Source organism: Lampetra fluviatilis, chromosome 3 (assembly GCF_964198595.1).
Source record: "Lampetra fluviatilis chromosome 3, kcLamFluv1.1, whole genome shotgun sequence".
In the NCBI taxonomy this organism is placed as follows: domain Eukaryota; kingdom Metazoa; phylum Chordata; class Hyperoartia; order Petromyzontiformes; family Petromyzontidae; genus Lampetra; species Lampetra fluviatilis.
Genome location: NC_136277.1, coordinates 34874078 through 34889754, shown reverse-complemented (window position 1 = coordinate 34889754; position 15677 = coordinate 34874078). Strand labels below are relative to the sequence as shown.

At 61.3% G+C, this 15677-nt stretch overlaps 1 protein-coding gene across 1 annotated transcript; it reads left to right on the top strand.

Annotated features, from left to right (window-relative positions):
* The first annotated feature begins 487 nt into the window (after nucleotides 1–487).
* Nucleotides 488–14873, top strand: JMY (junction mediating and regulatory protein, p53 cofactor). Its single transcript, XM_078855005.1, has 10 exons — nucleotides 488–1559; nucleotides 8052–8225; nucleotides 8637–8787; nucleotides 9152–9321; nucleotides 9942–10107; nucleotides 10219–10406; nucleotides 10961–11047; nucleotides 11476–11571; nucleotides 12028–12682; nucleotides 14419–14873. Exons 1-10 carry the CDS (start codon nucleotides 957–959, stop codon nucleotides 14736–14738), a joined length of 2610 nt encoding a protein of 869 aa, XP_078711131.1. The 5' UTR covers nucleotides 488–956; the 3' UTR covers nucleotides 14739–14873.
* Nucleotides 14874–15677: the final 804 nt, after the last annotated feature.

Here is a 15677-nt window from a genome sequence, read left to right as displayed (position 1 = left end):
CAGCCTCGTCAAGGGCCGCGCGTGACGTCACCAGGCGGAGGATGTTGGTGCGCCATCTTAGGTGAGGAGCTCGCCGTCAGCCTCCCCGCAAGTCACATGGCAACAGCGGCTCGGGGAGATGACGTCACAGCGTAAACAATAGGCGGAGTCGGGGACAATGACGCACGTGGGTGGATTCCGACCATTCGCGAGGAGCTCGACATCAACACTCGCGCGCTCTCCAGCCAATGGCACAGAGGGGGGCGGGGACACGTGCAGGGGCTTAGTAGTCAATTGGGCGGGGTCTAAAAATTAAGGCGGGGCCATTGGTGAAGAGGCTGGGTCACGGCTGTAAATGGGCGGGGCTATGGGGAGTGAGGGGCGGGGCTATGGGGAGTGAGGGGCGGGGCTAGGGAGTGAGGGGTGGGGCTAGGGAGTGAGGGGCGGGGCTAGGGAGTGATGGGCGGGGCTAGGGAGTGAGGGGCGGGGCTAGGGAGTGAGGGGCGGGCCTTGAGACGTCAGGAGGAAATGGCAGCGGCGCCCGCGGCTTTGGGCCGCACGCTCCGATAGCGACAACAACAGCGAGAACAACAACAACAACAACAGTAACTACAACAGCATAAACGACAACAACTGCGTGGTCAACAACGCGAACATCCACGACAACAAAGACAACAACTCCGTGAGCGACGGCAGCGGCGGCAAGAGCGACTGCACGACTTGACAAACGACATCAACAACAAAAACATCAACATCGCCACACCACCAGCTACTACAGCGACTACAGCAACAACAGAGCCAGGCACCACGTCGACAGCGAAGGCACCAACCACCACCACCGCATCATCATCAACAACAACAACAAAGAAGAGTGGTCACGCACCCGGCCCGACCAGGCCGCCGTGGTGGTGGTGGTGGTCACCGCGGTCGTAGTTGTGCTCGAGGGGGAGGAGGTTGTGGCAGCCGTGGCGATCGCCATGTGCGAGGCGGAGGAGCGCGCGGACAGCCTGGAGGGGTGGGTGGCCATCCGCGCCGACGCCTTCAAGGAGCAGGCGCGGCGCCGCGTGGCCTTCATGGTGGCGTGGAACGACGTGGAGGAGAAGGCGGCCATCAGCTGCCACGACCGCACGGCCCAGCGGGAGCGGGCCCTGAGGACGGCGCGGGGTGGCCCTGGGCAGCAGCAGGAGGAGGTGGATGTGGAGGTGGTGGAGGAGGTGGGAGACACGAGCTGGGCCGGCCTCTTCTCGTGCGAGGAGCTGCGCGGCCTCCACGTGCAGCTGAGCGCGCTGAGTCCCGCGCTCGAGGCCTGGGTCCCGGCCTTCCCCGAGTCGCCCTCGGGGGTCTGGGCGCTGCTGTTCCCGGCCCACGCCGGGCGACTTCGCGACCCCGAGCGGGAGGCGCTCTGCTCGGCGCTGCAGCTCTACCTGGCGGCGGCTCTGGACGCGTGCGGCTGGACCGTGCTGCGGGAGCTCATGTTCGGGCAGGAGGACGAGCTGGAGCGATACTACGAGAGCCTCAGCGACCTGCGGCGCGCCGGGCACGAGGCGGCCCTCACGCGGGCCAAGGCTGCGCTCAGGGAGGTGAGAGAGAGAGACGGGGGGGGAGGTTGGGGGTGTCGCGTGGGGTCGTGGTCTTGGCTCGTGTCAAGTGTCGTGAAGTCACGCGGTCTCGGACTGCTGGCGTCTCGAGATCAGGGTTTCGGGGTATTCGGACTTCAAGAACTAGGGTCACGGGGTCAAGGTCACAGGATATTCGGATCTCAAGATCGGGGTCACGGGGTCAGGGTTTCGTGGTTTGTGAGGTTATCATGAGGGGGACCATGGGCTGAGTGTTTGCCCCCTTATTGACAGTGGTCCCGAGCCACGTGGTATTCCTAGTCGGGTCTCGTGGTCTGCTGAACTGTTGCCATGGTTTGGATGAGGGTCGTGACCTCTTGGCGTGAGGGTCAGAGGGGATTATGTTCACGGGGACAGCGTCTGTTGTCAGCGCCCCTGGCAGCTGGCCGAGGGGATCAGTGGCGGGCTCTAAGATGGGCCCCTTCACGGACACTCGCCCCCACCGAGACCTGGTTCCCTTTGTCACCGGCAAGGCCTTTGTGATTGGAACAACAGGGGGACACAGTGAGAGAGACGGGGGTCCCGGGACGGGTACAGGGGGACACAGTGAGAGAGACGGGGGTCCCGGGACGGGTACAGGGATTGGCGTCCCGGGAAGGATACATGGATCCCGTGAGGGAGTCGGCGAGGGGGGTCTTCTTCTTCTCCTCCCGCCAGGCAGGGAGCCCTCCGCCTCCCACCTGGCAGCAGCAGGAGGAGGAGAAGACCCCGTGGCAGATGGTTGCGCACAAAGCTCTCGTCTCATGCCACACTGGGCCCATTGTCCCGCCGCCGCGTCCCGCGTGGAGTGACGCCGGGCTGGGGAGGGGAGGGGGGCTGGGGAGGGGAGGGGGGCTGCCCCCCCCACTCACCACAGCTGGGTCCCACCTGGACTCTGCTCCACCGTTGGGTGGCAGGTGCGGGCCGGGCCAAGCCCCCCCCCCACCACCACCCTCTCCTAGCCCCCAGGGCAGGTAGACGGTGAATTAATAATTAAAGCCTCGACACGGGAGGAGGGTGAGGAGGAGGAGGAGGGTGAGGAGGAGGAGGAAGGGAGAGTGGGTGCCGGACCCAAGCGTGGTGGCCCTTCAAGGTGGACGAGGGTCCCTCTCTGTCTGGGCAGTGGATCGGTGAGGTCGTCCACTTGCTAATGAGCTTCTTGGGAGGCGGAATTGTGCCTGCGATGCGTCTACCCTGTGACCCGGATAATGGGGGTGCAGGGCCACATGGGGCAAGCCCAGACCAACACCTCGACTTACCCAGGTTACAAGCTTGATTCATCCAGCAGTGGATGGAGGATTGTTGATGGTATAACAAAAATGTATACTCGGAATTTTGGATGATCTCAATGGAGAGTGTGCTAGTGTTGATGGTGGCCATGATGATGGTCGTATTGATTGTGAGTGGCAGGTATGATAGTGATCGGTGACAGTATGCGGTGCCAACGGTGGCAGCGATGATGATGATGGTGTTGATGAAATCCGTGAGAGGCGGTGATGGCACAGGTCTATCTGGTGTCGCACTGCGTCTCGGGAGAACTAAAACTTCTGGTTTTTCACCCTTTTAAGTTTCGTTTTGAATTCTCCTCCAGTGTTCAAATGGTCTCCAATCCTGACAGCGATTCCTCTGCCTCCGCCGTGGCGAGCGTGGAGCGTTCCCGCGTGTGGAGTTGGGCCAAGCGGAGCTCGGCGCGACCCGCCGCGTGTTTCCGATTATTTGCAGTTATCTATTTAGCTTTAGTTGTGGAAAGTGGCGGTGGGCGGCTCGTTGGGTTGCTGCTGCTGCCGCCGCTGACTTGCCATCGACGGTGGCGCAGAGGCGGCCGCCTGGCTCAAAGGTCGGAGCGCCGAACCCACACCGCCGAGAGCCTGAGTTCACACCCCCCGGCTTGCAGGGGGCCGGTCTCGGCTAGGTCACAAAACACCATCAAATACAATTTGATTCTGCGCTCAATTTGGCCAAATTCCAGTCCCGAGAATATAAACGATTGGCGAGAGTGTGATGCGGTAACATCCGTCTATGCGGCAGTGCAGGGGTTAAAGCAGTGCCCTCAACTATGAGGACAAGAGTTCACGTGAAGGGATTTCAGAAGCAGCTCTGTAGTATCTGCTTCTGTGGGCCATTCTCTCACAGTCTGGTCGCCCTGCCTTGCGAGAGATCCGAAGTTATTGTTTGTTTTGTGACCCTGATAGCGCAATTGGGATAAAGTTGGGGAAGCACATAAAGGCATTTGTCTGGCACGGTGGCCTCTGTGGTCCCTGTGTCATGGTGAGTGTGTGTAGTGGGGGTGGTGAGTGGGTGTAGTGGAGGTGGTGGGTGTGTGTAGTGGAGGTGGTGGGTGTGTGTAGTGGGGGTGGTGAGTGTGTGTAGTGGGGGTGGTGAGTGTGTGTAGTGGTGAGCATGGTGGTGGTGAGTGTGTGTAGTGGTGAGCATGGTGGTGGTGAGCAGTCCGCTGTAATTATTCATGTGTTCGTCACCTGCACTCATTGTTCTGGTTTCCTGGATGAAGCTGCATGACCCCCCCACCCCCACCGGGCTCCTCACCCCCCTAATCTGGCTCACCTATCGCCCCCACCTGGCGAACCAGCCCCCTCCCCCCTCCCCTAATCTGGCTCACCTGTCGCCTGAGCACGTGACGTCGTCGGCAGCATAGTCACGCGGAAGCTGTGTCGCTGTGTCACGCAAAAAGACAACGACCCCCGTATAGCCTCAACAGACTGTTGGAGCAAGTGCTGTTAGCGAGTACCACTTATGAAGGTCGGCACGGTACACGAGGGGGTGGTGTGGCCAGACCCACGCCCGGCCGCCTTTGTCTCTTTACACATTGTACCAGGTACTCATTTGAGGCTAAGTCGACCGAGAGGAGGCCCATGACCCGTTTAGATAAAACTGGTGTTGGCTTTGGGTAGGAATTGTTTTCCTAACGCAGCGCACGAACAACTGCGCCACCTTTTCCCATCCACATGCACGTGTACACAGCCGCCCTACACGCGTGTACTGACTATACATGCACGGACACGACAAATTCACCTGTCGTGTTACTGCAGCTTTATCTGACTGAACCCGTAATTTCGGCTGCTGGAGTCACGTGCTGTAGCGCCGGCAGTAATGATGTTGTTTTGCTGCCCTGCGTAAGCGTGGGGCGTTTAAATAACCACACTTATGACATCACAGCAGCGCTATTGAGTGGGTGTGCAGTTGGTGGGTGTGTTTAACGTGCACATAGCCTGGCACAAGCGCATTGGTGACGTCACCGCCACTTAGTTGCGAATGGCGGTTGTTGTTATTTGGCTGTTGACGGCTGTCCCGGGGCATCTTGTTCGACTCACTGCTGGCGAGTGTGTTCCGGTGGAGTGGTCGTGTAGTGGTTAGCGACAAACTATAACAGCGATACACATCCACCATGCTACACTGAGACACACAATGACAGCGACACACACATTGATGCACTGACCCGCACAGTGCCCTTGGTGCTTGAGTCCAGAGTTCACAGTTGTAACCCAGCTTCACATGCGGGCGGTGGTGGCCCACGGGGACGTGATCTCCACCCCCCAGGGCCCCTCTGGCGCGTGAGCGATTCTGTGACGCCGCTCACAGGAGGATGTCGTCATGAGCTCACGTGCACGATTACCACGGACTCTGCCCAATACCCCTTCGCAAAATGCACCGAGTGCAAGTGTTTTTGTTGTCTCTGTACTGGCAGCCACGTTCACGATCCCCCGGGTGGTGGGCGAGCACCTCTGAAGGCTGGCACCTCTCACGAGGGGCTGGTGTGAACAGCGCCATGTCCATCCTCTATTGCCTCTCCATTGCTGGTGTGTAGACACTTGACCGGGTGCGCAATTACTTTAGGACTGAGTCAACGGAGAGAAGGCCCGTGGCTGATTCAAATACCACTTGCCACTGAACTTCGCTTGAGCCAGGGATCGAACTCGGATCACCAGATTTGAAACAGTGCAGAAGCCACTGTACCATGCTCATGTTTGTGTACACGTATACGTGTACACGTGTGCACACGCGTGCATGCACACACACACAAGCTGCCTTAACGTCTCTTGGGTTCGTATGTCAGCGTGACGTGGTGGTGGGTTGGTTTGTGTCTTTCTCCACCACTGTTTATGCCCGTATCCTGTGTGTAGTGTGCGTGTGTTTACACTGTAACCTATACATGGTAAACACACTGCCCACGGTGCGCTCTGGATACCGTCACTGCACACCTGCCAAACGCCAACGCTGATGATGGTCGCGCTGGGATCTGGGATCATGTTATGGTTGTGGCCTGACTTGCAACCCCTAATCCTCTGAGATGGGGAGAGATGTGGCTTGGTTAGGGCTCGTGATGTGGTTGGTGTCAGGGTCAGGGCTAAAGTGAGGGCAGGATGGGTGACAGTGTTATCTTCAGGGTTATTGTTCGGACTCGTGTCACGGGTAGTGTGAGGGCTAGTGTCAGTATTAAGGTTGGGGTTACGATGAATGTCAGCGGTAAGGTTAGTGACAGGGATAGTGTTAGTGTCTGAAATTCTTTCGCACCGTACGTAGCCAACCGTGCCACGGTATTTGGATCAGCAGTAAGGTTAGGGTCAGTGTGAATGGTTACAGTTGTTGTTAAGGTCAGGGCTAGTTTCTGGGTTTGCAGGCTCGTGTTGGGGTGAGAGCTGGTAATGTTGAGGGTAGAGTCAGTGGTGGAGTTGTGATGTGGGAGCGTGGGGCGGCGAGTGTTATTGTTGGTGCTAGGGCTGGTGTTATGATTAGGGAGGTGGCTGTTTCTCTCCTGCTGCTGCTGCTCCCTCCGTTTGGAATTCCTTCCTCTGGCTGCCTGCAAGGCTGAGCCCTCTCCCTGCCCCCCTCCCCCAGCCCCCTTCCTGCCCCCCTCCCCCAGCTCAAGTCCAGGCTCGAGACTTCTTGCCTCTGCCTACAGTGCCTGCCGCTCTCGATGAATTGTCTTCTAAGAATTCCTACCCACGGTGATATAAATAGTAATGTAAAAAATACAACTCTCTGTCAATCCATTGTTGGATGGAGGCTTCCCCCCTCCCATGTCTTTTCAGTCATGGGGGTTGTTTTACCATACTTCACCACGTTGGTCATTGCAGGTTGGTGAAGTGGGACGTTCCTCCTCCCGTAAAGTCGTCTCGGTGACTGACGTTCTTCCCGTCGCTCTAGAAAAATACTCCGCCCCTCTCGCTCGGGGAGCCAGACCGACCCCAGCTCGCTCCGCGCCGTGTTGCGACGTTAAGGATCTTCTCGCGTACGGCCATGCAAAAAGTCCACAAGGCGGTCTAGATATCCAGGTCCAGGTTATTTAGCTGATTGTCAGTATTTGTGGAGGCCGTGATGAGCGACTCCTCCACTGCTCTGCCGAGCGACGGCACGGGGCGGTGGTTGAGGGCGAGGTCCACGGCCTGCGTCGTTCTCTTTCGTTTGCGCGGTGCTCGTGTGAGGTCTTCGTGCGGTGAATGAGCGTGGTTCTGTGTCTTCTGGTCGGATCGAAGCCGCCGGGGGGGTCCTGTGTGGGGTCGGACGAGAGGTTGGGCGCAAGGCTTCTGGTCGGTGTCACGGGCCGCCCTGCCACCCGTGCCCACGCGGCGTTGGCGTGGACTTGTCGGGGTCACACGTCGGCACTGCCAGCACCATTGCGTCACTGATTGCGTAAGCGACGGGAGACACGAGGCGCAATCGTGTCACCCGCCGATGACACGAGGTGTGATCGTGTCACCCGCCGATGACACGAGGCGCAATCGTGTCACCCGCCAATGACACGAGGTGTGATCGTGTCCAGCCCCGCAGCGTTGGAGGGGGCTGGAAAGGGCGGAGCGCCCCCCACCCACCCTCTGCGGAAGGCTGAGTCCCACCTCCTTCCGAACTTTCAGGTTAAGTCACAAAGCGTTGGCACGATGTTTACCCACCAGCGGCGATTCCCCCAGAGAACACCCACAGCCTATTTCATGAAGGTGCTGCTGTGTGCGTGCGCCTCACATCCAGAGGGCTGGAGCAGAGGCACGGCAGGCCAAAGCAGATCGTCGCGTTCCCTGTGCCGCTGAGCATTTCACACTCATTGGCTATGTCGTGCCCCTTCCCCCGCCCCCCCGCCGAGTGTTTGTATGCCGACCTTTTAGAGAGGTCAGGCTAAAGGGTTGGTTCTGTTACCGATAACGTGAGGTGTGATTGGGTTACTGAACAACAAAATGATGCCTGATTGTGCAGGTGTTTGAGGAGCGGTCTTGAGTTCGATTCCCACTCCTGACCAACATCAGTGTCGAATATCTGAACTGATCCTGGTCGACACAGCTTTAGATGAGTATCTAGTGCCATGTGTAAAACATCGACAAAGGTGGCTGAACGTGGTGTTGGCCGCAGCACTCAGTCATGTGCCCTGCCGGCCTTCATAGGTGCTTGCTAACAGCACTTTCCCCAACATTCTGTTCATGCTATATGGGAAATCTTTCATAATATATTTGTGTGTGCATGTGTGCACAGACGTTTGAGCAGCACAAGCGCACGGAGCGCCTGGTGGACATGCTGTGCGTGTACGCGGCGGAGGACGACGCGTACGAGCAGCTGGTCACCGCCGCCGCCGAGCTGCACCAGTACCTGCTGCAGCCCTTCCGCGACATGCGCGAGCTCGCCATGCTGCAGCGCCAGCTCATCCGGGTCAGGAGGCGGGGGCCACGCGGGCTCGGGGCTGGGGCCACGCGGGTCACGGGGTCACGTGGGTAGTTTGGCGTGAGGGAGCGTTTAGGGGTCAGGCGGCAAGGGGTCGGGAGGTGGCGTGTCGTTAGAGGGTGGCGTGGGGTCGGGGTGGTGCCGGGTCAGGGGTCGGCGTGGGTTTGTAGGGTGGTTCTGGCCGAGCGGGTAAGAGGGAGGCTCGCGGTCAGAGTGCAGAACGAAGCGGCGCAGGGTTCACTCGGGATGAGCGGCAGTTCAACAAACGGTGAGGTTAGTGGGGAGCATGGGGTGACGAGTCAGAAGGGGGTCACGGGGCAGCACTGGCGATCTGCTCCTGTGGAATGCTGACCTCCCGTCTCACTCCCTGTGTCTCCCCCCCCCTCGCCCGCCCTACAGAAGACGCTGGATTCGGAGGAGCTTGGCCCCCGGCGTGTGCAGGAGCTGCAGCGCGAGGAGCAGGACTGGGTGCAGAAGGCGGAGCACGCGGTGCACGCTATCCAGGACATCACCGTGCAGTACTTCCACACCACCGTCAAGGCCCTCAAGGGTGCGCAGCCACCGTGGGCGTGAGGGGGGAATTGACACGATTGTTGCCGCGGTGCGCGAGCGTGGGTGGCGTGGGTGTATGGCGATCGATCCTGGCGGCGATCCATGGAGTTGGGGGTCACGGAGATTGGGGTGACACAGCTCTTTGGGGGTCAATACAAACGTCTAAACGGGTCCTGGGCTTCCCCTAGATTGACTTGGCCTCAAATTAATATCTAGTATGGTGTATAAAGATCAGCACTGGGGAGACAAAGGCGGCCGGGCACGGTGCTGGCCACTCACCCCCTCGTGTGCTTTGCCGGCTTTCATAAGTGCTGCTCTCTAGCAGTCTGTGGAGTCTATAGGGGTCTCTTTGTCTTTGTCAGCCCTGCTGAGTCAGATGGAGGCCGACGAGCGGCAATTTGGGCAGGCGGCGTGGGGCACGGTGCAGCAGCGCCTCGAGCGCCTGCGCTTCCTCGTCGCCAAGGAGACGCTGCAGCTGATGCGGGGACGCGAGATGTGTCTCACGCGCAAGCGGCAAGACATCAAGCGTGAGGTGCGCGGCCGCTCGCCACCCTGCCCTCGCCCTCACCCCTCGCCTTGCCTCAGGCACTGCCATAGTTCGTGCCATATGTAAGGGTGTGTGTGCGTTTGTAGTGGCTGTGTCTGTATGTACGTGTTACGGTTGTCCGTGCTTGCATGCGTGTATGTATATCTGTGTTTGTGAAAGATCTGAACGCAATCGTCATCATCGGTGAGCTCCGGCAGGCGAGGCTGCGTTGGGTGGATCATGTAGCCCGCATGCCCAGCCACCGTATGCCCAAGCAGCTTCTGTTTGGCTGGATGGAGGGGGCTAAATAGGTGTGGCACAGGCTAGAGAGATGGACTGATGTGGTCCAGAATGCTGTGTAGCTGAGTGGACTTTCCGATGAGGCCCGTGAAGGACGCGATTGGGCAGTTGGAGGCAGTCGCCCTCCAACAACAACAGAGGGCGGCGGAGATCATGGGACCTGGGTCTGTCCCATGACCTTATGCCAGCATCGAGCCTTCCACACTTCATTTGGCCTCAAAGTTCGCCTAGCCTGGCGCAAGCGCCACGGTGACATCACCACCACCACGTAGAGGCGAACGGTGGCCGTTGTCGCGTGCGCGGATGACGCTCGCGTGCGCGCGTAGATGTCGGAGATGACGGCGGGCGAGGACGCGCAGGAGCGGCTCGACGCGCTGGAGCGCGACTTCTACGGCGTGCAGCTGGAGCTGTACGCGGCGCAGCTGGAGAGCCTGCGCTGCGAGGAGCAGCTGCTCACCACCTCGCTCGACTCGCTCAAGCGGCAGATCCGCGGTGAGGAGCGCGCGCGCCACCGCCTCTCGACACGCGCTTTCACGATCGCGTTGGCATGCGCGCGCGCGCTCTGGCGCCCGCGGTAACGACGCGTGTGGCCGTGCGGCGCAGAGCGCGAGGACGAGGTGACGTACTTCGACGCATACGAGAGCCTGGAGGACCTGGAGGCTTCCGTGCACTTCCGTGCCCAGCAGGCTGCGGGGGCGGCGGAGACGGCGCGGCTCCGCCAACAGGCGCTGCGGCTGCAGAGCAAGCGGGCGCGCATATCCTCTAAGCGCGCGTACCTGCGCAGCAAGCGGGTACGCAAACCCACCCCCTGCCCCCTCCCCCCCCCTGTAGTCTCCTCCCATAAAGCCATAGATGGACCTCGACGTCATCAGCCATGGTCAATCCACTGCTGGATGAAGGCCTCCTGCCACAACTCGCCGCCACCTCTCAAGATCCCCTGCGGTGCAACGATCCACCCGGCAGCCGCTCGCGAACCGATCTCGTCGCTGCATCTCCAGGGTGGACGTGGTCTGGGACGCGCTCCGTTCCGTGGCGGCCGCTCCGTTACTCTTCTAGGGCGTCGTCCATGGTCCCTTGTTGGCCATGATGCGTCCTGCCTGAGCCTCGCCGACTTCTTTTGTGGTCCCATATTGGGATGTTTCTTTAAATCCTCTTGCAATAATCACCATCAATTATTGTAGTTGTTTCTCAAGCTTAATTTTTCTGTGAACGGATTAAAAAGTAATTTGTCTTCAGTGTTGTGCCAAGTTTTAACGTTGGTCACTGCGGTCACCGAGACCACTCTTGCCTGGCTAAACAAAATAAAACTAAAGCCTCTGACTGCCCCCCCCCCCCCCCCCCGCAGGAGACGTGCATCGCTCGGCAAAGGCAGAAGGAGCAGGAGCAGGAGCAGCGCGACGAGCGCTACCGGCAGCACCACGCCGTGCACCTGGTGAGTGTCGCCGTGCACCTGGTGAGTGTCGCCGTGCACCTGGTGAGTGTCGCCGTGCACCTGGTGAGTGTCGCCGTGCACCTGGTGAGTGTCGCCGTGCACCTGGTGAGTGTCGCCGTGCACCTGGTGAGTGTCGCGGTGCACCCGCCGATGAGCGGTGCCGTCGCCGCGGCGAGGCCCGATCCTCCTGCGGTCGTCTCCCCGAGCGATGCCCACCCACGTTTTTAATATGGAGAGCGACGCACCGGCACGCTCGCCCCATCGCCACGCTCGCTGCCAAGGTGACGGCGGCGAGCGTGGGGACGGCGGCGAGCGTCGTGCGTCTCCACGCCGGGGCTGCTCCCCTGTGCTGCCACCGCCGTGTGTGCGTGACCCTGAGCCTCTGGCCCCCACTGCCACCCCCCCCCCCCCGTGTTTGCGCCGAACAGAAGCGGGAGCAGCATCGGGAGGGGAGGAGGAGGGAGAGCGAGCGAGTGCAGAGCGAGCGGCAGAAGACGCTGGAGCGGCTGCAGGCGTACCGCCAGGTACGGGCGCGCACGGGCGCCATGCGGCTCCGACCACAGGAGACGCACGGCCCAGCTACAATCGCACGACAACCACAACAGCCATGGCAGCTATGGCTGCGGCTGTTGTGTTAGCACTGTGGGGAGCGTGGGGTGATGCTGCTACCTATCGATCATCTCTGTTAACCTGTAACATGGTGGTCTGCCCCGTGGCCTCCTGCCACCAAGCGTTGGACAGTTCACGTGACCTCAAAGTGCACCTAGCCCGGCACAAGCACTGCGGTGACATCACCCACACTTAGTGGCAAGTGACGGCTAGGCTTACCGTGAGACCATGTGAAGCGTGGAAGGCTGGCAAGTCACGGGGCCGAGATAGCCGGCAGATGCGCCACCCATGCTGACCACCGTGCCAGTCGTCTTGTACACACGCACGTGGTTGCGTGGTTGATCGGTGCGCGTGTGTGGACGGGCAAACAGAAACACCCACAGCAGATGGTGCTGCGACCTCCACGCTACCAACCCCCGAGCACACGGCGCGGCGGCGGCGGCGGCGGTACCATCAGCGCCGTGAGCAGCCGCTCCCCGTCGCTCCTGTCGCTCTGCTCCGTCTCCTCATCCTCCTCGTCGCCATCGTCGCGGCCGCAGCCGCTGCTCCACACCGAGACCCCCAAACCGTGGCAGGCGCCGGCACGCAAGCCCGAGCGGGGGGCCCGGGCCCCACGCGCCCCCCGCGACATCCCCGTTCACATCTTCTGCGCGGGGCCGCCCGCCGGAGGCGGTGCGGCGGCGGACGAAGCCGGAGGCGCACCGCGGGACGAGTCTCCTCCGCGGCCGCTCACGGCGCCGCCGCCGCCGCCGCCTCCCGGCCCTCCCCCTCCGCCGCCACCCCCTCCCCCGCCGCCGCCGCCCCCCCCGCCGTGCCCCCCGCCCCCTCCCCCGCTGCCATCACCGGATCCGCCGGGCGCCGCCGGGACGAGCGGGCGCGCCGAGCGCGTGGCCCGGAAGGAGGCGGCGGCGGCGCCGGTTGCCACGCTGCTGCTCGACACGGGGCTGCTGCGCGACGCGCGGAGCCGCCTGCGCAGCGCGGCACGCGGCGGGGACGGCAACGCGGCCCCCACAGCGGAGCGCAGGGGTAGGGGCACGCGAGGGGGGCGTGATGTGTCAACGGGGTGTGTAGCGGTGGTTTGTGTGTGTGTGCGGCATGTGTGTGTGTACCGGGCGCGTAGTGGTGGTGTGTGTGTGTGCGGCGTGTGTATGTGTACGGGGCTCGTAGTGTTGGTGTGTGTGTGTGTGCGGCTTGTGTGTGTGTAAGGGGCGCGTAGTGGTGGTGTGTGTGTGTGCGGCGTGTGTATGTGTACGGGGCTCGTAGTGGTGGTGTGTGTGTGTGTGCGGCGTGTGTGTGTGTAAGGGGCGCGTAGTGGTGGTGTGTGTGTGTGTGTACGGGGCACGTAGTGGTGGTGTGTGTGTGTACGGGGCGTGTAGTGGTGGTGTGTGTGTACGCGGCGTGTGTGTATACGGGGCGCGTAGTGGTGGTGTGTGTGTGCGCGGCGCGTGTGTACGAGGCGCGTAGTGGTGGTGTGTGTGTGCGCGGCGTGTGTGTATACGGGGCGCGTAGTGGTGGTGTGTGTGTGCGCGGCGTGTGTGTGTACGTGGCGCGTAGTGGAGGTGTGTGTGTGCGGCGTGTGTGTATACGGGGCGCGTAGTGGTGGTGTGTGTGTGTGCGCGGCGTGTGTGTGTACGTGGCGCGTAGTGGAGGTGTGTGTGTGCGGCGTGTGTGTGTGTGTACGGGGTGCGTAGTGGTGGTGTGTGTGTGTGTGTGTACGTGGCGCGTAGTGGAGGTGTGTGTGTGCGGCGTGTGTGTGTGTGTACGGGGTGCGTAGTGGTGGTGTGTGTGTGTAATGTGTTGGTTTGCCGGTTGAGAGGCGACACTGGGGAAACTGTAGTCTGGCCAATGCTGCACAGGAGATCTTTGTCTTGGGTGTGGGGCTTTGTGTAAATACCTAAGGGGGTGTGCGTTGTCGGGGCGAGTGGGAGTGTTGTTACGTGTACGTATATTTGTGTGCGTATTCACATGTCTGTGGGAGGAGGGTCCGCGCTCACGGTTTTGCTGAGTGGTTACTTTATTTTTAGTTTTCCCAGCTGGGGGAGTGCAGCAAACGAGCCCGGCTTTGAAATCTCGGCCGAGTTCTGTTCTTGGCACACTGTACTTGGCACACTGTACTTGACGTTGTAAGTCACTGTAGCTGGCACCACGTGTGCGCACGGCCGTGTCTGGCGCGGTCTCGTGTCCGTGCTGCCCACGGTGTCTGCGTTGTGTTGCTCTGCGTCGCGTTCCGCGTGTCGTCTGGACACGTGGCCGCGACTCACGGTCAGCGCGTGTGTTCGTGTGTTCGTGCATGTTGGCCTTCATAGGTGCTCATTGACATACGTGTCTCTGGTGTAGCGGTTCGCGCGCTGTGCTACGAATCCGGCAACCCGAGTTCGATTTCCGCTCATGGCCGACACCAGTGGCGATTAGTTTAAGACCAGTGACGATTATCTGCACCAGTCCTGGGCCTCCCCTAGGTCGATTCAGTCTCAAAGGAGTACCTGGTGAAATGTGTAAACTTCACCACTGGGGAGACATTGACGGACAGGCATGGTGCTGGCCACCCACACCCTCGTGTGCCGTGCCGGCCTTCAGCACTTGCCCCAACAGTCTGTTCAAGGCTATATGGGGAATCTTTGTCTTTAGTTTGTGTTTGTGCATTTGTGAGTGCCAATGTATGTTTTAGCTGTGTGCCCGTGTCTCCGCGTGCATGCCAACCTACGCATGACCACCCCATTCCCCTCCCGCACCACCGCACTTCCCCGTGCCCCACCCCCCAGGCTCCCCCATGGACGAGGTGCTGGCGTCGCTGAAGCGCGGCGGCTTCCACCTGCGCAAGGTGGCGGAGCGGCAGGCAGCGCCCAGCGAGAGCGACGAGGGCGACGAGGACAGCCTCATGGCGCAGATCCGCCGCGGCGTGAAGCTCAAGAAGGTGGTGCCCGGTGGCACGGACGTCGACGGGCCCCGCACCTACCCCGACGCAGACCCCCTCACGCGGAGCATCCGCCAGGCGATGATGAGGATCAAGGAGGCGTCGCCCGACTCGGACGAGGAGGAGGAGGAAGAGGAAAACATGACGAGCGGCGAGTGGGAGAGCTGAGCGTCGCCCGCCCCCCCCGGGGCCCAGCGCACCAACGTGGCCGCGCCCGTGGAGGGAGGAGCAGGAGGAGGAGAGGGCTCCGGTCGTCGTGCGGCCTGCGCGAGCCGGGAGCTGCCGGGGCCTCGGCCGGCGGGGTGCACGACACCCGGCGGGGTGCACGACACCCGGCGGGGGTGGGCGGCGGCCCCGCACGAGCCGCCGGCACCGCCCGTGCCGCACCTCGAGGGAGTCGAAGCTCTTCACGACCCGAGTTGGTTGAACGAGACCGTCTAATTAACACGTTGGGGCTCTCGGCAACGGGACCCAGTGGCGCTGCCCTCGTTCAACATTTGTACTCCGTCTTTGTTTATTTAATTGAGCATTTTATGATTTTTATGCAAAAAAAAATCAGTATTGTGTTTATTTATTGGCTGGGGGAGACTTGTATCCTACTCCCCTATGATGCACCAGGGACCCGGGGTCAAACCCCGGGGTCAAACCCGGGTCCCTCACTGCGAGGCCTCGTCTGCACGACTCGCAACTCGAGCGCCTCGCAGTCGAAGCCGGCCGGGTTGCACACCCGGTCCCAGGCTCTGGTTCCAGAAGGGGCTGCGGCGCAGCAGCACGTTCACTTTAAACGCCGTGGGAGTCGCGGCGCCGGCGCCGGCATCCCTGCAGGGAGCCCGGGGTGGGGGAATTGAGACACGGGGGGACGTGTGCACCCACCATGGAGCGGACACCGGCGGGGAGGCTGCGGGAGCTGCCATGGTCGAGAGGGGGTGGGTGGGGGGGTGAGATTGGGATGGTGCTTTTTGAGAAGTGACGATTGCAAAGTAGGTTCTTGTTGGGTAAGGAAGGAGCAATGGCACCTTTCTGCCAGGAGGTCTTCACCACGGGATCCCGGTGGCCCCTCCCGTGCCCCACACTCGCCCCTCCCGTGCCCCACACTCGCCCCTCACT